Source organism: Talpa occidentalis, unplaced genomic scaffold (assembly GCF_014898055.3).
Source record: "Talpa occidentalis isolate TD23 unplaced genomic scaffold, MPIMG_talOcc4v2.1, whole genome shotgun sequence".
NCBI lineage: Eukaryota > Metazoa > Chordata > Mammalia > Eulipotyphla > Talpidae > Talpa > Talpa occidentalis.
The window spans coordinates 84480475-84505657 of NW_026555331.1; the positions used below are offsets into that span (position 1 = coordinate 84480475).

Sequence of the window (25183 nt, forward strand, 5' to 3'; positions counted from 1 at the left end):
TCATATATGTTAAAGCTGATGTGATGGTGGGTTAACAATGTGGACACAAAAATAAGCATTGATAATGTTTTCTAAGAGGTAGTTCTGACTACTAACTAAATTGTTCAGGAATAAAATAATATAAAAAATAAATTCAGCATGATTTAATAGACTAGAGAGTTATGGAATAACTCTCGGTAACATGTTAAGACATAAAAATTTTACTTTTAGATAAAAATATATTTAAAATCAATAACCATACTGAAAGAATTCATATGCTTTAAAAAGACAGTAACCCCAAAATTGTGATTCAAAGAAAGTCACATGTCTATCATGAAAACAGTTTATCCAAGAACATTATTAACTTTCAACATTAATTTCCAGGATAATGTGGAGATGTCTCAAATTATTGCTGAATTTTTGTAAATAATCAAAGCTCATATTTCTGTATTAAAAATACCACTCTAAATCAATGAAATTTTACTGGGAAGATTTTGTCAGCAAAATACTAAGAAAATGATAGTTTTGAGGAACTATGTTTTGACTCCTGGAGAAAAATATCTACTCCTGCTAATACCCATTCAGTCATACTCAAACATTCCTTCTTGTTTTAACATTCTATATTAACATAGCTTAGAATAAATTTTGTTTCACTCACATGTAGAAAGATGAACAGGGCAAAAACCCAGCGTGTAAAGGTGAGCTTCATTTTCGCTTTTTGAAGATGATCTCCTCTCTAAGGTCTGAAAAAATGGGAAAGTAACAAAGACATTTAAATTAATATAGCTTTAATATTAAATACATCCTTTCTTTTTTTCTTGTCTTTCTGTATGAATTGAAGAGGATCAATGTCCCAAGACATCCTAAATAAAACGCATGTAAGTGAAAACAGCATGTTTACAACACAAACGCAACTTTCTTTTGTCCAGGAAGGACTGTTATCCGATTATTGCCTGAAGTCCTCCTGTTAAGAAATTCTGGAGTCACTTTACATATCAGGACCAAATTAAAGGATTCAGAAGAATTGAAAGCAACCAATAAAGACTTCAATTAACACGTGACATCACTAAGAACTGCTAAAAAATTTCAATGGAAATGTCACTAAATCACCTTGTTGGACACAAACAAATGAAATCTGTCGTTTGAGAAGGATTAATAGTCAGCCCTTTAGGTATTCTAGGACCAACATTTATTTAGTCATATTTGGAGACTTGTGTATTTTCCTCACCTACAAATTTTTCTTCAAACTTTGAGTTGTTATTAAGAATCCTTTAGAAAAAAAAAAAGAATCCTTTAGAGGATTATGTTAAGTGAAAAGAGTTAGAAGGAGAAAGACAAATAGTGCACGATTTCACTCATTTGTGGAATATAAAGAAACAAAGCAAAGTAACAAACAAAACAAAACAAAAACAGAGCTTTTGACTCAGACAACAAAAAGAAAGAAGAAAAAGAGGTGTGGAACTGCTAAAGGGGAGGAGAGAGTGCCAATGCCCTAGTGGTGGATGCCCTAGTGGTGGATGATAATTGGATATTTGATTGTGGCAGTGGCTGGGGTGAGATTTGTATATACAAGAGGTGTGAATGTGAGTAAATTGAATGAGAAATGGTTCCATTATAAGAAACTAAGCTTTGGAGTAGACATGAAGGACATAACACATGTGCTGAAGAAACCATAATAAACACTGAGTAAAAAGTTAAAAAAAATGGTACAAATACAAAGCCTCATAAAAGAGAGATGATTTCTGATTGCAGGGTCCAGGGCAGAATATATATTTTGAATATCATTTGAAAATTAGATAGGATTTAGAAAGCAAAGATACTAGACAGAGACTGCAGATGAAAAAAACAAGATTAAGGAGATAGGAAAACTTAGGGGTAGCCAAAGAATAAGAAATACAATAGCTTAATTTATCTGGAGCTTCGAATCGCTCAGTTTTACGTCATTCAAGAAGTAGAAATAAATGTAGAAAAGTAGATTTTGAGTGCCCAGAAAATTGATAACTAAAACCATCCTTTTGGAATTTTGTGTATCTGTCATACATTTTCATCTATGTATATATACATGCCAACAACCTCATTTGATGCTAAACCTCTCTCAGATAAAATCATGTTTCAGCTATCTATAATTCTTTGGCACTTTGCAAATCACTTATACACAATGATTATTATTTATATGATGGTAGTTGTGATCTACTGTATTTGTTCTCTATATTAGCACATTAACAAAGTTGAATGTATTTATTTTCCTTCTTTACATTCCCATGTCAGTGACATGCACAATTACCCATGAATTTTATCTGTATGAGAAACTAGGGATCATCCCAACCTCTAGTCTCCACTAGTCTGATTCTATTTGTTTGATGTTGTTTCAAATACGCCTACCCCTCTTCACTACCATAACGTAGCTTAAGGTCCTTCTCAGCAGTACCATGGAAATAGCTTCACGACCAGTTTCCCTGCTTCTGATTTTGATCCCTCTAACACATTTTCTATACCAAAGTGAGTCCAATTTTATCCTTATTCAGTAACCCCATACACACTTTAAATAAATGTATAAAGTACTTGGTTAGGAAGATAATATAGGCCCCTCTCCTAGAGCAACAAACACCAATATGATTATAGAGAAAAACAAAAAGTTAGAAATTAAAACTGTCTCCTAGATTGTAGCTTGGTTGGCAAAGGACAGATAATGAAAGGAAAGCAAAGTTGGTAGGAGGGAAGATTTTAATTTGTCTTCTCTCTTAATCAGGATTGTTACCACCTGACTATATTGGCTGAGAAGTATTTCTTGGTGTGAAAGTTATTTTGAAATGTATGATTACTTGTAAAATTGACATGGCTTTCCTTGATCATTTTGGGAAGAACTCACAGATATACATTGAATTTCTAAAGATCTGTTGCTTATGATAGGTCTATGATTTAGCCCGAAAGCAGGATGCGTGGAACAACAGTTGTCAGAATTAAAAGTCAGATCCTTCTTGACATGAAAGACTTGCTCATTAATTATAAATGTGCGCACTAAGCACAGCGAGAAGTCAGTTTCGCTATGAAGGTGACTATGGGGCCATTAGGTAGTTAATTGGCTTATTCTATCTATGTCATCTATTTGATGTCATTTGATATATATATATATAAAGCAACTTATGTTGCTCAATTTTGACTCAACAGAATCATTAAAATGAAGACTGGTAGAGACGTGTCACCCTGAAGGCAAATGGAGCTAAACAGTCATCTTGCTGTAGGAAAGGGGAGTCCCATGGTTTCAAAGCCCCCTCCCCTACTGCTTTTACAATTGTACCATGAACAGCTAAGTTGAATGAAAATAGCAGGAAAATAGATCTGAGAGTGAACATTTGGATATGACAGGAGAGGTTAGCTAAGAAAAAGTCCCCTTCTTTTATTTCCTATTAATTGAGAGGTTTAAAATTTAAAAAAAGATTTAAAATTTTATAAATTTCAAAATTTATTTTGAACTATAATAAATTACTTATGCACAAATCTATAGTAGATCTGGACATACTGTCTCTAGTCAGAAAACCTGAATTGTAATTGTTCCAGGTTAAGTAGTGCCCTATAGATATGCCTATCTTTGAAAAGAGCACTTTGTGGGGATACATGATGAGGGGAGAAAAGACATATAGGTAGAACAGTGAAAAAAGACAGGACTTTATGAAATTCAGGGAAGAAAACAAGGCAAGGAAGAGTAGAACCAGAATGGAGAATGACGTCATTCACCCTCTATAAGAATCTATAAAAGAAAGAGGCAAAGGGCAAAGGTATGGAGAAAGGGAGTTAACAAAAGTGACAGTGGAAGAAAATGCCAAATGAACAAACGGAGATCTAAAACTTTAGTTGAGTGAATGAGAGGCTAGACAAAATGCAGGATGGGATCTAAGGAATCACTAATATGGACTTTTCAATAGGCAGGGTTGAAGTGTATTGATTGTGTTCAGAATTCAAAGGCCATGAGGATAATAGTTTTGACTTAAGAGTTTGTGAGTTAACATGGACCCAGGTCAGGAAGGGCAAAATCAGGCAAACAGCACCTTGTGGAGATAGAAATGGAACTCAGAGACTTTCAAGTTAAAATGGGAACAGGTAAGAATGATCATCTGTGATTAGATGGTCATTTGATATATCTGGATAAGGACTCAGAGAAAACCAGAACAAAGCTTAACTTCAATGTCAGATTATTTGTTTACTTGCTTCTTAACGTTTTCCCTGTACCTATTCTACAGCAAAGACTTTGTCTATTCTCATAACCCTAGAACCTAGAAAAGAGTCTGGAGCATAGTAAATGCATAGTAAATGTTGGTAGCTCAATGTCAGGGATGATTTGTGTCAGAATCTAGGGAATGCCAATGTGGGAATTTGGCAAGAGAGAAAGCATTAGTCTTTGCCCAAAGAGTTGTAAATCTGGAGCCAAAAATTCTAATTCAAGCTAACACTTTTATCATTTCTTTACTTTTGGGCAAGGAGCTTCACTTCTATGAAGTTTCCAATCTATTTATTAAAAGATCCTTTAGTCTCATTCTCCTTGAATAGAAGAAACCCCAGTAGGTGAAGCATATTGATCTTTCTGGCTCTGTCTCAGTAGCCTCGTTACTTTAGAGCAGTGGTTTCTAAAATGTTTCAACTATAGGTTTTTTTTTTTAAACAAAGGCACTTTTGTGGGAGCCTGTAGATAAGGTAGATGAGTATGGGACCTGAAAAGCTGATCGTTGAGTTTGACTTAGAAAATAGAAATGAAATAACCATGGACAGTGGTTCAATTAGTGGGCAACAGAATCTGCACTGCCCTAAATCCACAAATGAACACTAATCCTTTATCTAGAAAATTGTATTCCTGTGCTGCAGGATGAGTTAGTCAGTAGGAATCACTACTGAGAATAAATAAGAGTCTGAGTCACTAACTCAATGATGATGATTGAATAATCTTTGGTTAAGGAGAACTAATTTCCTTGAAAAGTAAGTTACATTATTTTTACTTTTTGAGAAAAAAGTATAAAATGTCAATGACTGAAAATAATGTCTATTCTCATAAATCAGCATTTCCAAAAGTATATTCCATAGAATGGCAGTAATCCCATGAGAAGCAGCATAAAATAAAGTTTCCATGGCCAAAAAAAGTTTAGGAAAGTAAGCATTTCCTATATTCCTCTTACAGAATTACCTTATACATTAATATTTAAAGTTCTATAACAAAATACTAGTTTAAATTGTCATTCTCCAAACGTGTTTGACGACGAAATTTTTTTATGATAACAATGATTAACCTAGCTACATAATATACTTTGGAAAATGCTCTTTGCACTCAATGACATTGCCAATTAAGCTTGCAAGTCATGAGAAAGAGTTGCCCTTTACTTAAAATTTTCTTTTTTTCTTCTCCATGGAGCAAAAGTGCAATTTCTGAAGTCTTAAATATTCCCTAGTCTTGGTACAAAGCCCAAAGATGTAACAAGCATTTCAGAGGCAATAGCTCCTTTGGAGTACTGTTTACTGAGAATCTATCTCCCCTTTAGTGTCCTGACTATGAGAACAAGGGGTAGGCTGAGGGGAATGGGTAGAGTAGAAAAGAGAAGAGTCAGGAACAGCTTTTCTGAAAACAGTTGTGGGCTTTTGCCATCCAAGGCCTAGATCTGTTTCAAAAGTAGAACTTAGAGTTTCTTTGACGATTCTTCTATTTCATACACTTTTGCATATATGGTCCAAATAAGCAGGTAAATGAATTTACCTCTGCTGGTATGTTGCCTTAGCAATGTCTTCTGTGGGGATAACTCCTTGGTTATATTACATATTAGAAAATCATTCTTCATTACTCTGCAACTAAGGTGCCAAGGCATTATGGTCATAAACCCAACTTATGTTGCCACATTCAGCAAAACAGAGTGCCTTCCTGACCCTCATTATGAGTTTAAAATGCCCATTTAAGCCAGACTCCAAATGTAGCTGATGAAAACTGGCACTCTTGGCAGTGGGAGCTGTTTATAATAAGCAGGTTGGCACACATTGTAAAAGAAAGAATTTAGATAAGAAGTGAAGCAGACTAAAAAAAATGTCATATTGAAAAATGTAAGATTTTTTTCATTGACTCATGTCAATGGCCTGACATAGTAAGTGTTCTATCAACAGTTTTTGAGTGAAAAAGATAGATTGCCTCTATGCAGTTGGCTAGACAACATTTAATAAATGGGGAGATCTTGGAGAAATGATTCAGAATCATGTGTAGTTCAAAAGTTTTGCACTAAAGTGACTATTATTAATTAGATAAAGTTTGGCTATTTAAAACTAACTTGAGCAAAGTGCACTGCAATTTCATGGATAGTTTCTAGTATTGGATCTTGAGTAGTAGCCAAGTTAGGGAAAGGGGAGATAGAAAAGGTTTAGTTCAAATAAATTTTATTAAAGGGCCTCCCTGGTGGCACAAGGGGTTAAGCACCACACTATGAAGCACTGCACTTTGCAGCACAAGTTCAATCCCTGGCCAGGAAGAAACCCACATGGCGCAGCGACCTCTCCTGTCTCACCGCTGCTCCCCTCAGCAGTGTGTTTCAGTCAGTCTGCCTGTTCTGTTCCCCACTCTGTCTCTGGTGGGTCCTCTCACTCCCTGCATCTCTGGCCTGTGCCCCAGCTCTTGTATACATAAATGGATAGATCTTAAAAAAAATAAAAATAAAATAAAAATACATCATGTACTTATGTGATTTTTAATGCCATTTCAAGATAGAGTTTAACTTCAATATGTGAGTGGTTGGGAGAAAAAAAATAATCCTGGTATAAAGAATCAGCATGTAAAGAACTAGACATAAGACCTGAAACCATAAAATACATAGAAGGAAATACAGGCGAAACACTACGTGATTTGCACATCAAAGACATCTTTACAGACACATCACCCAAAGCAGTGATAGTGAAGGCAAAGATAAACAGCTGGGACTACATCAAATTAAAGAGCTTCTGCACAGCAAAAGAGACAATAACAAAAACAAAGAGAAACCCCACCAACTGGGAGAATATTTTTGCACACAACACTAATGATAAAGGACTGATCACAAAAATCTGCAAAGGGCTGATGAGACTCAACAACAACAAAGAAAATAATCCAGTCAAAAAATGGGCAGAAGAGCTAAAAAGAAACTTCTCTGAAAGGAAATGCGAATGGCCAACAGGCATATGAAAAAATGTTCAACATCACTTGCAATCAGGGAAATGCAAATCAAAACTACCAAGAGATACCATCTTACACCAATAAGAATGGCACATATTAAAAAAACTAGCAACAACAAATGTTGGCGAGGGTGTGGAGAAAAAGGAACTCTCCTGCACTGTTGGTGGGAGTGCAAACTGGTCCAACCACTATGGAGAGCTGTGTGGAGATTTCTGGACCTACTAAACATAGAGCTTCCATATGATCCAGCAAGTCCACTCCTAGGTATTTACCCAAAGGACACAGAAACATCCATTCCAAAGAACACCTGCACCCCTATGTTTATAGCAGCACTGTTTACAATAGCTAAGCTATGGAAACAACCCAAATGCCCAAAAATAGATGACTGGATCAAGAAGATGTGGTACATATATACCATGGAATATTACTCAGCATTCAAAAAAGATAAACACATGCAATTTGCAGCAACATGGATGGCGCTGGAAGGGATCATGCTCAGGGAAATAAGCCAGAAAGAAAAAGAAAAATACCAGATGGTCTCACTCATAGCAGGAATCTAGAAAACTTAAATAAGGGACCAGGAAAATGAATAACTATAAGAAAGTGAAAATCAAAATCAACAAAAAACTATGAACCAGAGACACTTTTTGGGGTGTGGGGGGCGGGAGGGGAGGGATTGGGGTCAGAATGGGGGGGTTGCAATTGTATGGGGAATATAAAAATAAAATTTATTATTTAAAAAAAAAAGAATCAGCATGAGAAAAAGATGAGGAAATGGGACCCACCGAATATATTAAAGAAACTCTAAGTGGGCAGATTCCAAAGTTCATGCTCTTAATTTCTATATATATACTGCCACATAATATGAACTAAGAAGGCTCAGAGTTTTAACAAAAGGAATTTCAGTTGTCAACAAGGTCTTCTATTTGGAAAACCGAAAATAAATCTGAAATTAGTATGCTCACAAGTGCATTAGTTAATTAATTATTTTAGTAGTACTTCTGTTGAGATCAAATATGGTGAATATGGGGGCCAATATAGTGTAATAGGAAGTATATAGTGTAATAGGAAGCTATAGTGTATAGCTGAGGAATGAGGGATCATAGTTTAATGCTAGGACAACCTCAAAGTCACCACGTGACTCTTCAGTATGTTACTGTATCTTTATGGATGCTAAATTCATTATCTATAAGATTCAACAACTGAATTGAAGGTTCCTTTTCCCTCCAACACCAGCTCAAATAAAATACAAAAAATATATTTTTGCAGTCTGAGAGAGCATAGCAATTAGATAAATATTGGGCCTACTTGACCCTTCAAAAGAAAATAAATAAAAACAGTATTTTCCACATTGTGTTCTTCAAAATATGACCCCTATGAACATTCATTTAATAATGGAACAGAGGCTAGGACAAAATTTGAGAAGATAGGAATATGGTATGCTCTTTTCTGTAAATTCATAATTTGCTAAGATATTAATGGTTTTCAGGAGGTTTGAAAAAATGGATCCTTTAAGTAAATTCATTTAAATTAGTTTTTGTTACTAATAATATTTACTATGAATAATGTGCAATCAACATTCAAGGCAAACTTGGTTTTATTCAAAGTATGTTGGTCTTACTCAGAGTATTTAATAATCTTTGCTATTTAAGCATCCACCAGTCAGAACAATTGTTTGCTGCTAACCACAAGAACTATTACACCAGTGAGCAGTAGCTTTAAGCCAGACCTTGAGTTCTCTACTTTTCTCCTCTCTCCTGCTGCCCTGCTGTTCAATGTATAGGTATTTCTGTATGATTGTGTTTGTAGAAATGGAGGTGGGTAAAATTTGGCAAAAAGCACTTACTGTATTTATAAATTCATTCATCAAATATTTACTGAGTCAGATGCACTCCCTTCATGTATAACAGGGAATTTTCACCCTGAATCTCATGAAGGACAAACTTGCCCCTGTATTTCCAATTCCAGTGGCATATATTTTCAAAAAGTGAAAAGTATCATCAAATGTAATTTAATGATTACAAAGCTTTCCTTTTCTTTCTATTAAATTATAGATCCATTTCCCTGAAATTTGAATGCCTTAGAAATTATCCTTTTTTGAACAACTGTGTAAGCAGTTCAAAAGGTTCTGTAAAATTAGCTAGATTCCTTTGAAAAACAGAGTGATTAAGTGATGCTAGTGACATCAGGGATGTTCAGCCAAGCTGAAGCCCTAAATGTCAGCCATGATGATGCAAGTAGTTTTCATCATAGCAGCTATTTCTTACCACAAGTCTAACAGCTAATATTCAACTCTCTAATCTAAGGGATTTCTACCTCAAATGATGCTGCCAAAATCAGTTTCTTTGTGGCAATTTAATATTCAGGTGAAGTGAACATCTTATAACCTGTTTGATTAAAGAAAACTTGGTCCTTGTGAGGAACTTATATATAACTTGCTTACCAGTTGACTTTTTAGAAATTAGTACATGAAGAAACTATGGGGCCTTCCTGGTGGTGCAAGTGGTTAAGATGTGACCTATGAAACTATCCGCAGCCACTGCAGCACGAGTTTGATCCCTGGCCGGCCAGGGAGCTACCCACATGGCGCAGCAGACCTCTCCTGACTCACCCGCTGCTCCCCTCAGCAGGGCATTTCAGTCAGTATGCCTGTTCTGTTCCCCATTCTGTCTCTGGTGAATCCTCTCACCCCCCTGCACGTCTGAACTGTACCCCAATTCTTGTATGCATAAATAAAAATTCTTTTTTAAAAAAGAAACTATGACACATGAAAAAAGTTAGCAATCATACATACAGTTAGGAATACTAGAAAAGTAATCTTAAAGAATGTGATTTGGTTTGGGAAGTAAGTGTAATAAATAACTGAGAAAGACAAACAGTTCACTTAATTCAGGATGTATCTGGGGGGCATTTAGTAAATCTTGATTCATTAGTAATCCCTATTCATATTTTTCCAACATCTGAACAAATCCCAGTATCTGACATCTGTGTACCTCCCCTGCCTCCCTCTGGCGGCATTCAGTGATAGAAACTAATGGAAATAATGGAGAAGTAAGAGTTAGAATTGGCACAAAGTCAATGAACTAAATTGGAATAAATGAACTGACCAAGAGTTAACAAAATCTGGAACAGGATCTGTGACTCTTCTCTAAGGAAATCTGAAATACAACTTGTCTTGAATGTAAGTTCATTGCTTTTCTGTTATTGCTAATGGGAAAGTCTTCCTGGGACCTGAACTACCTTCTGGCAGGAAGGTGATAAATAAAAGAGCTCTTTTCTTTGCCTCTGTTTTCAGCTGCAGGAATAAAACTTGTACATCCTTTCAGAACTTTAGCCTAAGAAAGTGTTGATATTCTTTGGAAAGTTATAGGTAGAACTTGATATCTATCAAGACCTATGTATAATATTAGTTGATTGATACACAAGAATATATGGTATCTTTAGCCAAATTAAAACACATATAAAATGGACTCTTTTCTTTTTTCTTCTTTTTGGGGGATGGGAGGGAGAAATGGAGGAAAGGGAAGAACAGAAACTACTATGAACTAAATACTAACAGCCAGGTAATTCTATACATTACATTATTCCCACATCAAATACAAGGTCAACTGCATTGACTGTATTGACCAGGGATAATCTTTCTCAGGATATAATAATAAATTGGCTCAGATATCACAGAAATACTCATTGTAACATTATCTACTATGGTGGAATTTAGATGCAACGAAATGCTCAAAATAATGGATTTGTTAAATAAACTTTGGTACCTCTATACTATGGAATACTCTAGTCATTAAAATTATGCATGAAAATATTTAATTACCTAGATGAATGTTCATGGTACCGTATTACTTTAAAAATGTCTACAAACTGAATGCAAAGTATAATCTCATTTTTGTAAATATTATATTTGTGTGTGCATAGAAAAAGGGCTTGGAGCATTAACCAAAATTTATTTTTTGAGTTATTATGCAGCACCCACCATCAATAGAGTATCTCCCTTAAACATTTTCATAGCTTTTTAATACCATCGGTTTTGTAATTATGCAGCTGCGGACACTGAGTCTTAGAGGGGTTAGTTAAAATATTAGCCCGTGGTTTGAAAGAACAGATACTTATGTTTTTTTGAAAGATTTATATATTTATACATATAAGAACTGGGGTAGAAGCCAGATGTGCAATGGGGCAGGGGGCGGGTGAGAGGATTCACCAGAGACAGAGTGGGGAACAGAACAGGCAGATGTACTGAAATACACTGCTGAGGGAAGCAGCATACAAGACAGGAGAGGTCTGCTGTGCCATGTGGGTAACTCCTTGGCTGGGTATTGAACTTGTGTTGCAGAGGCTACAGATAGTTTTATAGGTTGCGTTTTAACCCCTTGCACCACTAGGGAGGCCCCAGATAATTTTTTTGTGTTCAAATTACATGGGAGTTATGGGGCAACTGAAGCTCCCCCTGTGGATTTGCTTCATATCATTTTCAATCTGTGACCAAGGTTGAAGAGTTAGCGCCACTCTGGAACATGTTATTCTCATAGCAGAAGGTGGTCATTTAGAGGAGTCAAACACAAAACAGTATTTCAAGTTTTGCTCAAATGGGGTAGGGCAGAACTACTCACACCCCATTGATCTTAGCAAGTCACAATGTCAAGACCAAAGCCAGGGTATCAGAAATGAGTAATTCTTTTCTGAGGAAGGAGAAAGTGAATAATTTGACACACTCATACCAGTAGGAAAATCGCAAAGTTTTCACAGCAGGGTAAATGGTACTAAAACCTCTCCAGGAGATGGGAGTGCAGGTGATTTTCTTTCGCTGGCCTGCATTTTAAAATTTTATAATATACAGAAATTGCTTTCGAAATAAAGAAAGCAGTGGAAAAAGAAGAGACAAAATGAACTCATTCTTGTTCAGGGTTTTATTCACTATTGCTAATGGGATTGTTCTCTGTAGTATAGTTTTGGAGTACAGAAGAAGAAAACTGTAGAAGGGAGGAGGGAGAGTTATATTCATCTCACCTGAATTGCTTGACCATCCCTTTAATTTGTCTTCTGGTAACCAGAAGTATACTTTTAAAAATGTTTGATGATAATCTATAATAAGGAATATTCCACAGATTAAAGAAAGTTCTTAAGCCAATGGTAATGCCATTTCAGTGAGGACCATTCTGTTTAATTAAAGCTTCGTTCTTAATACCAATAACAACTTGTAATAAAAAAAAAGAGTTAGTACTAAATTAGCAATACATCTAAAACAGAATGTCTGATGGTCTTTTTAATTACATCCTAAGAGTGTGCCCTGATGGTGATTAGGTGTTAAAAATATATTTCACAAATGTAATTACTAAACTGTAAAAGGAAATGATTCTCAGGGGCCAATGAAGAATAGCCATAATATACCCATGAAAATAACTCCCAACAAACACAAACAAAGGCAATATAAGGTTGCTGATGTTTTTCATTTCACTTCTTTTTTAAAAATATTTATTTATTTATTTATACAAGAACTGGGGTACAGGCCAGATGCGAGGGAGGGTGAGAGGACTCACCAGAGACAGAGCAGGAAACAGAACAGGCAGACTGACGAAATACACAGCTGAGGGGAGCAGTGGGGGAGACAGGAGAGGTCTGCCACGCCATATGGGACACTCACCCGGCCGGCTGGGATTGAACCGGGTCTGCAGAGACTGGGGGCAGCTTCACAGTGGGGTGCTCAACCACCTGTGCCACCAGGGAAGGCCCTCATTTCACTTCTTTTTTTTTTTTTTTTTTTAGAAAGAGAACCCTTGTTTCTTTTTTTCTTTTTTTTTTTTTTTTTAATAGAGGCATGCTTTATTTATTTGTTTGCTGGTTTGTTTGTTTGTTTTGTTTATACATGCACTGGGTACAGTCAGAAGCGCGGGAGGGTGAGAGAATTCACCAGAGCCAGAGTGGGGAGCAGAGCAGGCAGAAGGACCGAAGTACACTGCTGAGGGGAGCAGCGGGCGGCAGGAGAGGTCTGCGCGCCATGTGGGACCCTCCTCGGGTGGCCGGGGAGCAGCCGGGGATCGAACCGGCGCCGCAGAGGCCGCGGACAACTTCGCAACCCAGCGCTCAACCGCTGCGCCACGGGGGAGGCCCTCATTTCACTTCTTAATACTGTTTTGCTTCCTTGGAAATCCCCACCAACAGGGGAAGAAAATAACATCCTAGTTTACACTTCACATTAGCCTTCCTCCATATACACTATGGTAACATTTAAAGATAGCTAAAAATAGCTAAATTTGCAGCATTTATGCTTGAAATAAAGGCAACCCCTGATTGCAAAATAACAGACTATATGACAGTTATAAAAACTAACCTCTGCACTATCTGGTACTCAAAGACTATCAACAGGAATTCTTTAACTACATATTATTGTCACTGTTCAACAACCTTTTTTCTTTCTCCCACTGCATACAATCTGGATTTCACCTTGAGTAGATATTCAAATAGTACTTGTAAATAAGATTGGTTCCATGTCTACCATAACCCTTAAGGTTTTTTAAATTATTTTTTAAAAGATTTATTTATTTATGCATACAAGAGCTGGGGTACAGGGCAGAGGTGTGGGGGTTGATAGGATTCACCAGAGACAGAGTGGGGAACAGTACAGGCAGACTGACTGAAGTACACTGCTGAGGGGAGCAGCGGGAGAGACAGGAGAAGTTTGCTGCTCCATGTGGGTTGCTCCCTGGCTGGCCGGGGATTGAACTCATGCTGCAGAGGCTGGGTTTGCTTCATAGTGCGGTGCTTAACCCTTGCGCCACCAGGGAGGCTCCTTAAGTTTTTTTAATTGAAGTAACACTGCATTAGAAAATTCTATGGGGGCCTCCCTGGTGGTGCAGGCAGTTGAATGCTGCACTGTGAAGTGTTCCGCAGCCTCTGCAGCACGGGTTCCATCCCAGCCGGCAGGCGAGAATCCCACATGGCAAAGCAGACCTCTCCTGTCTCGCCCGCTGCTCCCCTCAGCAGTGTATTTCATCAGTCTGCCTGTTCTGTTCCCCCCTCTGTCTCTAGTGAATCCTCTCACCCTCCCGCTCATCTGGCCTGTACCCCGGTTCTTGTATAAAAATAAAAATAAATCTTTAAAAAAAATTCTATGTTTCAAGTGTGCATTACTGAGAATCAACATGTGCATATACTACATTAAGTTCACTGCCAATGTCCAGTTCTAGCCTTCACCATTATCATTCCCCAAGAGATAAATGTTTAAAATGTACAATGACTAGACTTGTGATCTATCTTTGACAAAAGATACCAGATTGGCAACTCTATACAAATCACAACATGGGTGTGAAATGATATTTGAAATGATATTTTTTTAGTACGACATTCCTCAGGAAGTGACTAGCTTTATAAAAACTATCAAAACAAGTTCTCAAGAACAAGAAAACATTAAAAATGGGCATTAAAACCCCATTAAAAATTGGCAAAGGGCTTGAGTAGATGTTTCTCTGAAGACGATATGCAAAGGGTTAATAAGTACATGAAAGCTGCCCAGTCATGAGGAAAATGAAAATCAAGACTAGGAGATACCTCCCAATTGGGGATGGGAGTGTTACTTGTAATTGGTACCTAGTTTAAGTTTTGAAAAATGAAAATGTTCTAGAGATGGATGGTAGTTTTACACCACAGTGTAAATGCACTTAATACCACTGAACTGTATACTTAAGAATGATTAAGATAGGGCCTCCCCTGGTGACGCAGCAGTTGAGCGCTGGGCTGAGAAGCTGCCTGCAGCCTCTGCAGCGCCGGTTGGATCCCCGGCCACCAGGGAGGGTCCCACATGGCGCACAGACCTCTCCTGCCATGCCCGCTGCTCCCCTCAGCAGTGTATTTCATCAGTCTGCCTGTTCTGTTCCCCACTCTGGCTCTGGTGAATTCTCTCACCCTCCCATGCTTTTGACTATACCCAGTGCTTGTATAAATAAATAAATAAATAAATAAATAAATAAATAAATCTTTAAAAAAAAAGATTAAGATAGTATATCTTGTGTTATGCATATTTTACAATTAAAAATAAAGACATAATAATAGGAAATATAACATCTGAAAAAATAACCTGCATGCGACTGAGATCACTTAAAATTTGTTACTGACACAGCAGGAAAGGACAAGCTAACATGTTGGGGTAAGCCTGAGGGGGCGGGAAATAACTTGAATGGAGTCTGAAGCTATGGATTTAAGTTCCAGCCCTGCTATTAGCTAGTTGGGGGAATGTGGCCAACACGAGTACTACAGATGTGTAAAGTAAGAAACTGCACCAAAAAAATAGCTTCTAACTTTTGTTAATTCAACAACTCTATGACGATGAATAGAGAATTGAGTATTAAGCACTGCAATTTAATATTCTAGGATGAAAGGAGACAGAGGAGACTTTTTTTGTGGGAAGAATCTGCTAACAGACTGATCCTGTGTTCCAAACAGTAGTCAGGATCTTAGGACCACGAGGACACATTTTGTCCTCTTCAGATTCCCTGTGTGTGTGTGTGTGTGTGTAGTTTTTTGGGGGCGGGGAGGGGGCAAGATCACTTTTCTCTTCTGGATGTCAATGTGTCAGACAACAAAATCTCATGGACGCTTTTTAGAGAGGTGCAGATCCCTTACTTCATTAGAAAACTGCTTGGAAAGAAGCATAAGGACATCTATTACTGATTAACTTAAGAGTGTGGCCAGGAAAGAGAAAACATTGAATCAGAGCGATGAGCTATTTTCAAAGCTCTTTTTTCCTTGTGGACATTGTCTGCACAATTTCTCGTGAAAGAGCAATAAGAACAGCTGTCTTTATACCATCAACAACAGAGGGCTGCATCATTAAAATGCTTCACTAGGGTGGTTTTGCCCAGTTAATAAGCATATCAGTGGTGAGTGCTGAAATCATCATTAAAAAGCAAAGAAAAAAAGCACAAAACAAAATTGAATCATAAATTAAGACAAATGAACAAATAATAAGATTTCAATAGAAATGAGTCATTAACAATTATAGATGTATTGCCTGTGTGGATGTCAAATAATGGTGAAAAGTATAGCATTTGGGGGCACATAATAGATTTTTATCACAACTAGAGATTCCTATGTTTTTTTGTTTCATTTTTGTTACACAGTGTTGTAGAAACTTCAAATGTAAACCATTCCCTAAAGGTATACAAAAAAACTTTTAGAGTACACTCATTTATTCAAACAAAAAATGTTTATTGAATTTCTACTTTGTGCAAATTTGTGCCAGATAGGCCCTGAAAATAAAATAGTATACAAAAGCATATAAGCTCCCCCCAACATAACATTTAAAGTTAGGGAGACATAATAAAAAATTTGGAGAATACATGCAAAATCATAATTATGATAAATGCTGAAGGGGGGAGGGTCTGCGAATTCTGAGAGTCTCTAATAAGGGACTTTATCTAAGCAGGGTGAACAGGTAGCTTCCTGACAGTTCACACTGAATTAGCTGTGATGAAAGAATTGGAGCTGATGAAGTAGAGGAACAAAGTTCTCTGTATTTGAAATAATATATAACGGCCTATCGTGTGTGGGAAGTATGATGAATTTGCACTTTCTATGAGCTAAAGTGAGGCTTGGGGGTGGAAAGATGATTTGGGGTCAGAATATACAAAATCCCTATGCTGTGTATGGGCTAAAATGTGTCTCCTAAAATGTATATATTGAAGGTCTATCTCTTATTACCACAAAATGTGACTATATCTGAAGTGAGGCATTTTTAAAAAAATATTAAAATTTAATGAGGCCTTTAAGGTGGGTCCTAATCTAATGTGACTGGTATCCTTAGAAGTGGTAGTTAGGATATAGACACATACAAAGGGATGAGCACTAGCAGACCACCAGAGAAGACGGTCATCTACAGGCCAAGGAGAGAGGTCTCAGGAAATCAAACTAGTCAAAACTTTGATCTTGTTGGGGCCTCCCTGGTGGCGCAAAGGGTTAAGTCTCAACACTATGAAGCTATCCGCAGCCACTGCAGCAAGAGTTCGATCCCCAGCCAGGGAGCTAACCCACATGGTGCAGCAGACTTCTCCTGTCTCACCTGCTGATCCCCTCAATAGTGTATTTCAGTGGATCCGCCTGTTCTGCTCCCCACTCCATCTCTGGTGAATCCTCTCACCCCTGCCCCATACCTTTGGTCTACACCCCAGCTCTTGCATGCATAAATAAATAAAATAAATCTTAAAAAAAATTGATCTTGGATAGCAAGCCTCTGGAACTCATTCAAATAAATTTCTGTTGTTTAAGCTTCCTACCCTATCACACTTCGTTATTGTGGTCCTAGGAAAACAATATGCCAGTTAAGCCTGTGAAGGCTTTGGATCTGTAACCTAAGGTCCATGGAAAAGCCTTTAAATTATTTTAAAGGAAGCAGAGGAAGGGATGATGACATGATACATAGATAACTTGGAGGAAAATTTGGAAGAGGGTGGGAATAGAAGCTAAAGGTCCAGCTAAGGAGGTGACCGCAATCATCTATGGGAGAGACATTTAGAAGTGACTTGAGGTAAAATTGATAGTGACTTAATGGTGGATGAATCATGAGGAGAGTGAGGACGAGGAAGATATGGAGGAAAATGTTTAGGTTTCTGACTTTTATACCATGCCCTGTGGGTATGATTTACTGAGATGGGGACACTGGAGGAAGACCAGGTTTCATCAGGAGGCTGCTAAGTTTAGTTGAGTGTATGGAGTGGCTTTTATTAGAGACCAAGTTCACAGTTTCTCATGCAATTCTTAGGCACAAGGCTACCTCACCAATTCTTCATTACTTTTAGAGCAAAGTGATGGTTGTTTAATGTTCTTTAGTATGCTAACTTAATGCACTAAAAAAACAACACACAGCAAAAAATAAACAATGATCTCTACCCTGTAGATGAAAGTTGGTAAATCGCCCTGTAAAAATTAAACAGAACTCTGTTGTTGTTTCTCCATGCTACCAAATATCCAGACAGCTCAGTTATTTTCAGTTATTTGTTGACTCATTTGACCAAACAATTGTCCACGGTGATTTTTTTTCCATTCCAGTTGGTGTTAAAGAATAAGATCTAGAGACTCTCAGCTTCCTAACTTATTTCTTAAGTAAGAACTTTCTCAGGAAGTGGCTAATAATCAGAAAAGAATAAAGTTCCAAAGAGACAAATTAGGGTTAGTGTAGAAGAGTAAGCAATCTTAGTGTAATTACAGGGACACTGGGACACTTAATATTCAACATTGTTTAACTCCCTTTTCACACACACTAAGAGTAAGTATACTTATGCGGTGAGGAGGCAGTGCAAGGGGGAAACATTAAGCTGTTATAAATTTATAATCAAATAAACATTCATTCAACAGAAGTATTTCAAAAGAATAACCAGCCAGCATGGCAATGAAGAAAAGGGAAGATGGGGAGCCAGGACTGAAAAGGCAGGGGGAACTGTCAGGAAGGACAGGCTCCCATGGAACTTTAAAATGTTGGGGTTCTTGGGACAGCATGGAAGTTGAACCAGGTCCCAAGGAAAGGAAAGACAACTGAGAAAGAAAAGCAAAAGAAATAAGAGAAATTATTCCCTACACTGTTTTAATGTAGGATTGGAATCAAGCTGAAGTCTGCATTTTCTTGAGCAATTATTCACACAGACAAGATGAAGAGAATTGCCTCTTCTCCATGCTCCCAACTTCACAAATTTAGAAACTCTAATTAACTTAAGAGTTTTAGATCAAGTCTACATTAAGTTGTAGATATTCTCTGAGAATTTTATGAAAACACAGACATAAAATACAATGCAAACATCTATTGCCATTTGATATATAAACTCAGAGAAACTTAAACATACACTTACTATACAAGTATCAACATAAAATAATTCTAACGCATAAATTCAATGAATCCAGTCAACAGAAGAGATGAATGAGTCAAAGCAAACTATAATGTTTTCCAGTTGGGTATACCACATTCCTGGAAGTGTGACTATCAAAAGGTATGTGGGCTCAAAAGAAGGGTGGGCTTTTCCCACATACACTCTAATTGAAGCTTTAATTAGGGTTGGTTTTTGATGCAATTTAAATGAATTTAAACTTTAAATCTGCCTCTGTTTACTCTGAACTCTTATGTGCAATAAATGAAAGTTATCAGTGGAAATTGTAGTGGGGAGGGTCACTGAAATATTTTTAATTAACCTGTTTGAACTGCAGGTCTAGTCAGGGCCATGGTAGGTACTGTGTGACCCTAGTCTATCAGCATGACAGTAGCTATGTGCCTAGAACAGTGCGCAAGCCCTTTGCTTTCATCACCTAAATTCATTCCTTCATCAACTTTTGGAAGATTTTCAGATAAGAAAGTGGCAAAGCTGGGATTCAATGCCAGCTTATTTATTTTTTTAAGAAACAAAATAATTGATTGAAATATGAGAAATGTTTTAGGGGAAGAAATTTATATGTTCCTCTTTCTTCTCTTTCCTATCAAAATATTTCAATTTATTTGCTTATTCTTTTAATTGAGGTAACATTAGGATCCTCCCCATTAGGCATTGCCATGTAGTGCACCCACCACCAAATAACCCATAATCCATCACCATCATCCATTGTGCTTCCTTCCTCTTTCTTGATCATAGAAGATCCAACCTCCATGTAAAAAGTCTTGTGTGGTAAAAATGAACTATGGCATAAAGGAAAATACTGAGCATCCTTGACTGCACTATTCTGAAGCTTTGAATCATACTACATTATAATTTGTAATTAATTTCTACATATATTATATCTCAATTGCACAAGTTTATGGTGCAGAACTATAAGTTCATAGCATTGAAAGTTGAAAGGGACTGGTATCCAGAGCATGAGAGTCAGTCCAAGGACAGGCTTGGGTAGGACATTGGAGTGCTTTCTGCCCATTGGCGCCATGAGAGAATGAAAAGGATGTTGTTTGAGAAGAGAATATTATAAAGTTCCTGAGAGGATATGAAGACAAAAGAGTACTTCAATTTTGTCTCTGCCTATAAGGGGATACCAGAGATGACTCCGTCTTAATACAGGGAGTGTGGACTGAGTAGTTTCCCTCTTACCATCACTGCCTATCATAGAACCAGAGGCAAAACTCAAATTTTGTTTCTAACCTTAGGAAATCTGAAGTACTAGAAAGAACTTTGGGTTATTGTCAAAAGATCTGAATTGATTCGAGATCTCTTTTTGTCATTTGCTAGCCATGTGAACCTGGGCTAATGACTTTATCTGTGAGACATACATCCATGTTGTAAAATTTAGATGTTAATAATTGGAATGCCTTTTTACATACTTGGGAAGACATTATAATACAAGCTCTGAATGATTTAGTGCACACAACTAATTATTTCTATTCTTAAAAAAGACCTCTTAAATATAGCATTATAATACTAATTCATACCAATGCTGCCATCTTCTCGGTTTTCTTAAAGAATTCATGACTAAGAAGTAATAGCAGATAAAGGCATATAAAAAGAAAACTTTAAATTATTTTTACATCCAAGCTTCTAAAACTTAAGGATTTGATATATTACACACACACACCAGGTTTCTTTCTGTATTGTTACCATGAAGATAGCCTGATTCATTGATCCCTTAGGATTATTCCTATCTCACAGTTATAATGTAGATATATTTTCTATCCAAGATAAGGAAACCTTGTTGAGTAAAATATTGACCCAAGAAAAACTTTAAAAAGGGATTAGTTCAATCTAACTATATAGAAAATCCAGAAATAAGTTCAGCTCATCATGAGAATTTATTATAGGGGAAAGGTGGCATTTCATCTTGGTAAGGAAAGATGGATTACTTAATAAATGGTATTGGAACAACTGCAAAATTATATGGTGGAAAATTGGGTTTCTTCTTCATTCCCTAAATCTAAGTAAATTTCATAAGGATAAAATATATATCAAAACATGAAACATTAAAAATAGTACCTAAAAATATACCAAAAGAAGTCTCCAAGCACTGTATCAAACTCAGGAGGCATAAAAAATAAGATTGATAATTATGATAAGATAGAAATATAAATTTTTATAATACCACATATACACACAATACATTCAAAATATAAATTAAACATAAATCAAAAACTGAAAAGTATCCTGACAAAATGTAGTCTGATTTTTTTTTTCTTTTTTTCCAAATTATATTTATTGATGTAAAGTGGATTTACATCTTTGTATCTGCTCCTGGGGTTGTAGTTTCAAACCTCTACAAATATATGCTTTGTTATCAAAAAAGCAAATAAGATCAAATGGATAAAAAACTCAACAAAAAATGGACAAAATAAAATATAATTAATTCAAATATGAGAAAACTCCACTCATAATTTAAAAATACTTAACTCTTTGCATTCAGTGCAATTTATGATTAGATAAATGTAAATTAATGTAAGGAATTTTCTCACAATTTAGTTCACAAAGACTATAATGTTTTTTTATTATGCAGCATAGGTAATTATGTGAAGAAAAGGGCACTTCTGCATTGTTGGTAGGAAGTAGTACAATATTTTTAAAGGGCAATAGCTATGAAAAATTACCCAAACAAAGATTTTAAGGAATTTGTAGTAGAAATAGGATAGCAAGTGTAAAGCATGCATAGTATGTTTGTTGCGGCAATGTCTGAAAAAGCAAAAAGTTAGAAACAATCTAGAATAGTTAGTTTTCATCAATGAAATAGAACATTAACTGTTAGAAATCTGTCTGTATGGAATGACAAAAAAAAATCTTCAGATGTTATCTTTTATATTTAACTTTTATATAATGAGTATGTTAGCTTTAGAGTAAAAAGCTTAAACCATACTAAGTAAATACTGAGTTATGGTCATTAACTACCCTGCTATACCTATCTCCTATGTGTTTCAGAGTCTTATAGGAAGATCTTTTTAAAGTTTTTGACTTCAAAGACTTCTAGTCCTACACATGTCAATCATTGTTTTCCTCTGTTCAATCTGTACCATGAAGTTGTATATTATAGGGCACTGATTCCAGAGTTAGACTTTCTTTTATTTTTTAAAGATTTATTTATTTATGCATACAAGAGCTGGGTATAGAGGTACAGGGGGTGAGAGGATTTACCAAAGACAGAGTGAGGAACCAAACAGGCAGACAGACTGAAATACACTGCTGAGGGGAGCAGCGGGCCAGACAGGAGAGGTCTGCTGTGCCATGTGGGTTGCTCCCTGGCTGGCTGGGGATCAAGCTCATGCTGCAGAGGCTGCAGATAGTTTCAGTGTTGTGCTTAACTCCTTGTGCCACCATGGAGGTCCCAGGATTAGCCTTTCTTGATTGATTTCCTGGCTCTTTATTACTAGTGTGACCCTAGAAAGTCTACATAATTGTTCAGTCCTTTTTCTTATTTGTATGATGAGGAAAATGATATGATAATCCTTATATAGGACAGCTGGGGTTAGATAAATACCTACAGAATGTTTAACGGTTTGGCCCACAGTAAACATTCAATTAACTATTGAGTATTATCATAATTTATATTGTTATCAAAATGTTATGAAAGACATTTTCAAATTTAATTTATATAATATAATCTGGTTTTTAAATATGAACAACCTCTAAAATGTGTATATAAAAATAGAATAAATCATTATTATTGCAGAAGATGAAATATCTTTCTCATTTATTGAAATATACTACAGCTGCAAATATTACCTTAAATTTCTGAAGCAGAAATGATTAAATAAGCAAAAAAGTGAATATAGAAAAATGAGATGAAGATTAATCCTGAATCAAAATTGCAAGAGGGAAATAAATGTCATTCAACCTGATGTGGTAGTGAAATTACAGATCTATATGAGGATTTAATTCAATTAGATAATTCTTACTTTATTTAATATTATAAGTAAACAACATACATGTCATTTACCCAAGTATTTCTTCACATTTCATTGAGATAAGATGGATTATATTGTCTAACTCAAAAAAAAAAAAATCACCAGTAACTGAGAAAGAGAAAAAAAGTTAGCTAAAAATTTATTTATTTTTCTTGAAGAGAGCTGACTATGGCTATAAATGTTGGACAAAAAATGCAGGCTTTCTTTCAGAAGATGCCCAGTATTTATTTATTTTTTAAATGGTATGTGCTGTACTTTCAACTATACAAAGTGCCTGGCCACTTTTTGGAGAGCCCTTTTACTTCTAAGGTCCATTGAATTTAAAGCAGCAAAGGTCAAAATTGCTGGGTGTTTTTATGTGTATATATTTTTTATGTGGCCACTTTAAACTGTGCTGGGGCCCATTAGCAACGAATACTTGCAATTTCAGAAAGGTCACTGGGACTTTCTGAGGCATAGGGATTTATTAAGATGCCAGGGCTCTAAAGCATTTCTATTTCTCAGTTGCCCTTCCATGTGTCAGAATATTTCCTCTCTCCTTCTTCACAACCAGTGAAAGATCCAAACACAATGCTGTAGATGTAAGCATGTTCAAGGACCCCAACAACTTGCCGCATTTAACACTAATTAAGTAAAATGCTCCAGGACCTATAAATCCTAGCACTTCAGAGTTCCAAATGGACTTATTTATTGCCGATAAGGTTCCAGTTGTGACCAGTGTGGGTGGCCCGATAGCTTTACACAGTTACAAGAGGTTACAAGTATCCACCTAGCCAGGTAGCTTAGGCCATCAGACACAAGAACATCTGGTGAGATGTATCTGGCATAGCAGCAATTGGCCTCCTCTTCTGTACGTGAGAATTAGTAGATTGTTTGGATCTTAGTGGTAAGTAGGAGAAGCTTTATTTTTATTTATATAAAAAGGAACAGGACATTATCAAAGTGCATATACATTTCTCAATTTTTTTTACCTAGTCACAAAAAGCTAAGGCATTAACAAAGTAAATCCCCTAATCAGAAAGCTAGGGGTATTCTGCTGTTAAGTCAAAATTATAGGGCTATATGTTCCCTTTTATTTTTCATTATCCTGGATTCTAGACATTTTTCCCAATCTATTCATTATGTATCCACACAAATACACTGCTAGGGACGTTTTGCCATTCAGAACTATGTAGATCACTGATATGAAGATACACAGATATTGCCATATCTATTACATATCAATAATACTATTGAGGGTATTAGTAATCAACTGTTCTGTTGCCTATGACTACACACATATATATTACATATTTTAGTTTAGAATCATCTCAAACCTACATCATCACTACTTTCTTTTTATAAAAATTTCTCAGGGTAGTCTGATTGCCAAATTTTGCATCTATGCTGTGACTTTGTAGTATCATCTTGAAGAAATTAGCATTTTACAAATACATTTCTGGAGTTTATCTGCCCCCTCTTCCCCTGACAGTTTTCCTTTTATTTTTTAAATACTAACTCAAATATAATATCTCAAGTATCATGTGTTAATGAAGCATGTGAGTGTTTGTGTATCTGAGGGGAATATGTTTGAAGCAATGTGAAGCATATCACTCATGTTATGGAGGAAACCAGACACCTTGTCAACTTAAAAATTGAGTGCTCAATTCTCTAGATGGTAAATCTAGCATAATAAAAAGGAAATAATTTTAAATCTCCTAATGCTGCTACTCATTTGCTAATTTGAGATTGATGGCGGAGAAAGAGATATAGATGTGTGTGTGTGTGTGTGTGTGTGTGAGAGAGAGAGAGCGAGAGAGAGAGAGAGAGAGAGAGAGAGAGAGAGAGAGAGAGAGAGAGAGAGAATTGCTGTTTGAAATAAATTTCCAGGAGTCAAGGGGTCATTTATGAAAGTGAAACTTTCAGATTTATCAGCCTATCTTAATTTATATAGTTTTCTCATGTTAGTATGAAGATGCAAATAACTAAGAAAAAAGACTAGTGTTTAAGTAAGAATCACCAATATTTTGAAAAGTATGTTTTCTTATGCCAGAGGCAAAACTTCTGAAAGTAAAAACCAAAGGATGAAGCATAATCGACTATTTTTTTTTAAGATTTATTTTATTTATTTATATAAGAACCAGGGTACAGGCCAGATGTGAGGGAGGGTGAGAGGATTCACCAGAGACAGAGCGGAGAATAGAACA

At 36.3% G+C, this 25183-nt stretch overlaps 1 protein-coding gene across 1 annotated transcript in view; it reads right to left on the reverse strand.

The window, feature by feature from the left end:
• Positions 1 to 25183, reverse strand: part of CALCR (calcitonin receptor) — a 125931-nt gene that overhangs the window by 49902 nt on the left and 50846 nt on the right. Inside the window, exon 3 of the mRNA XM_037507967.2 lies at positions 638 to 722. Within this exon, the coding sequence (XP_037363864.1) occupies positions 638 to 688 (51 nt within the window). The 5' untranslated portion in view covers positions 689 to 722. The remainder of the gene's footprint in view (positions 1 to 637; positions 723 to 25183) is intronic.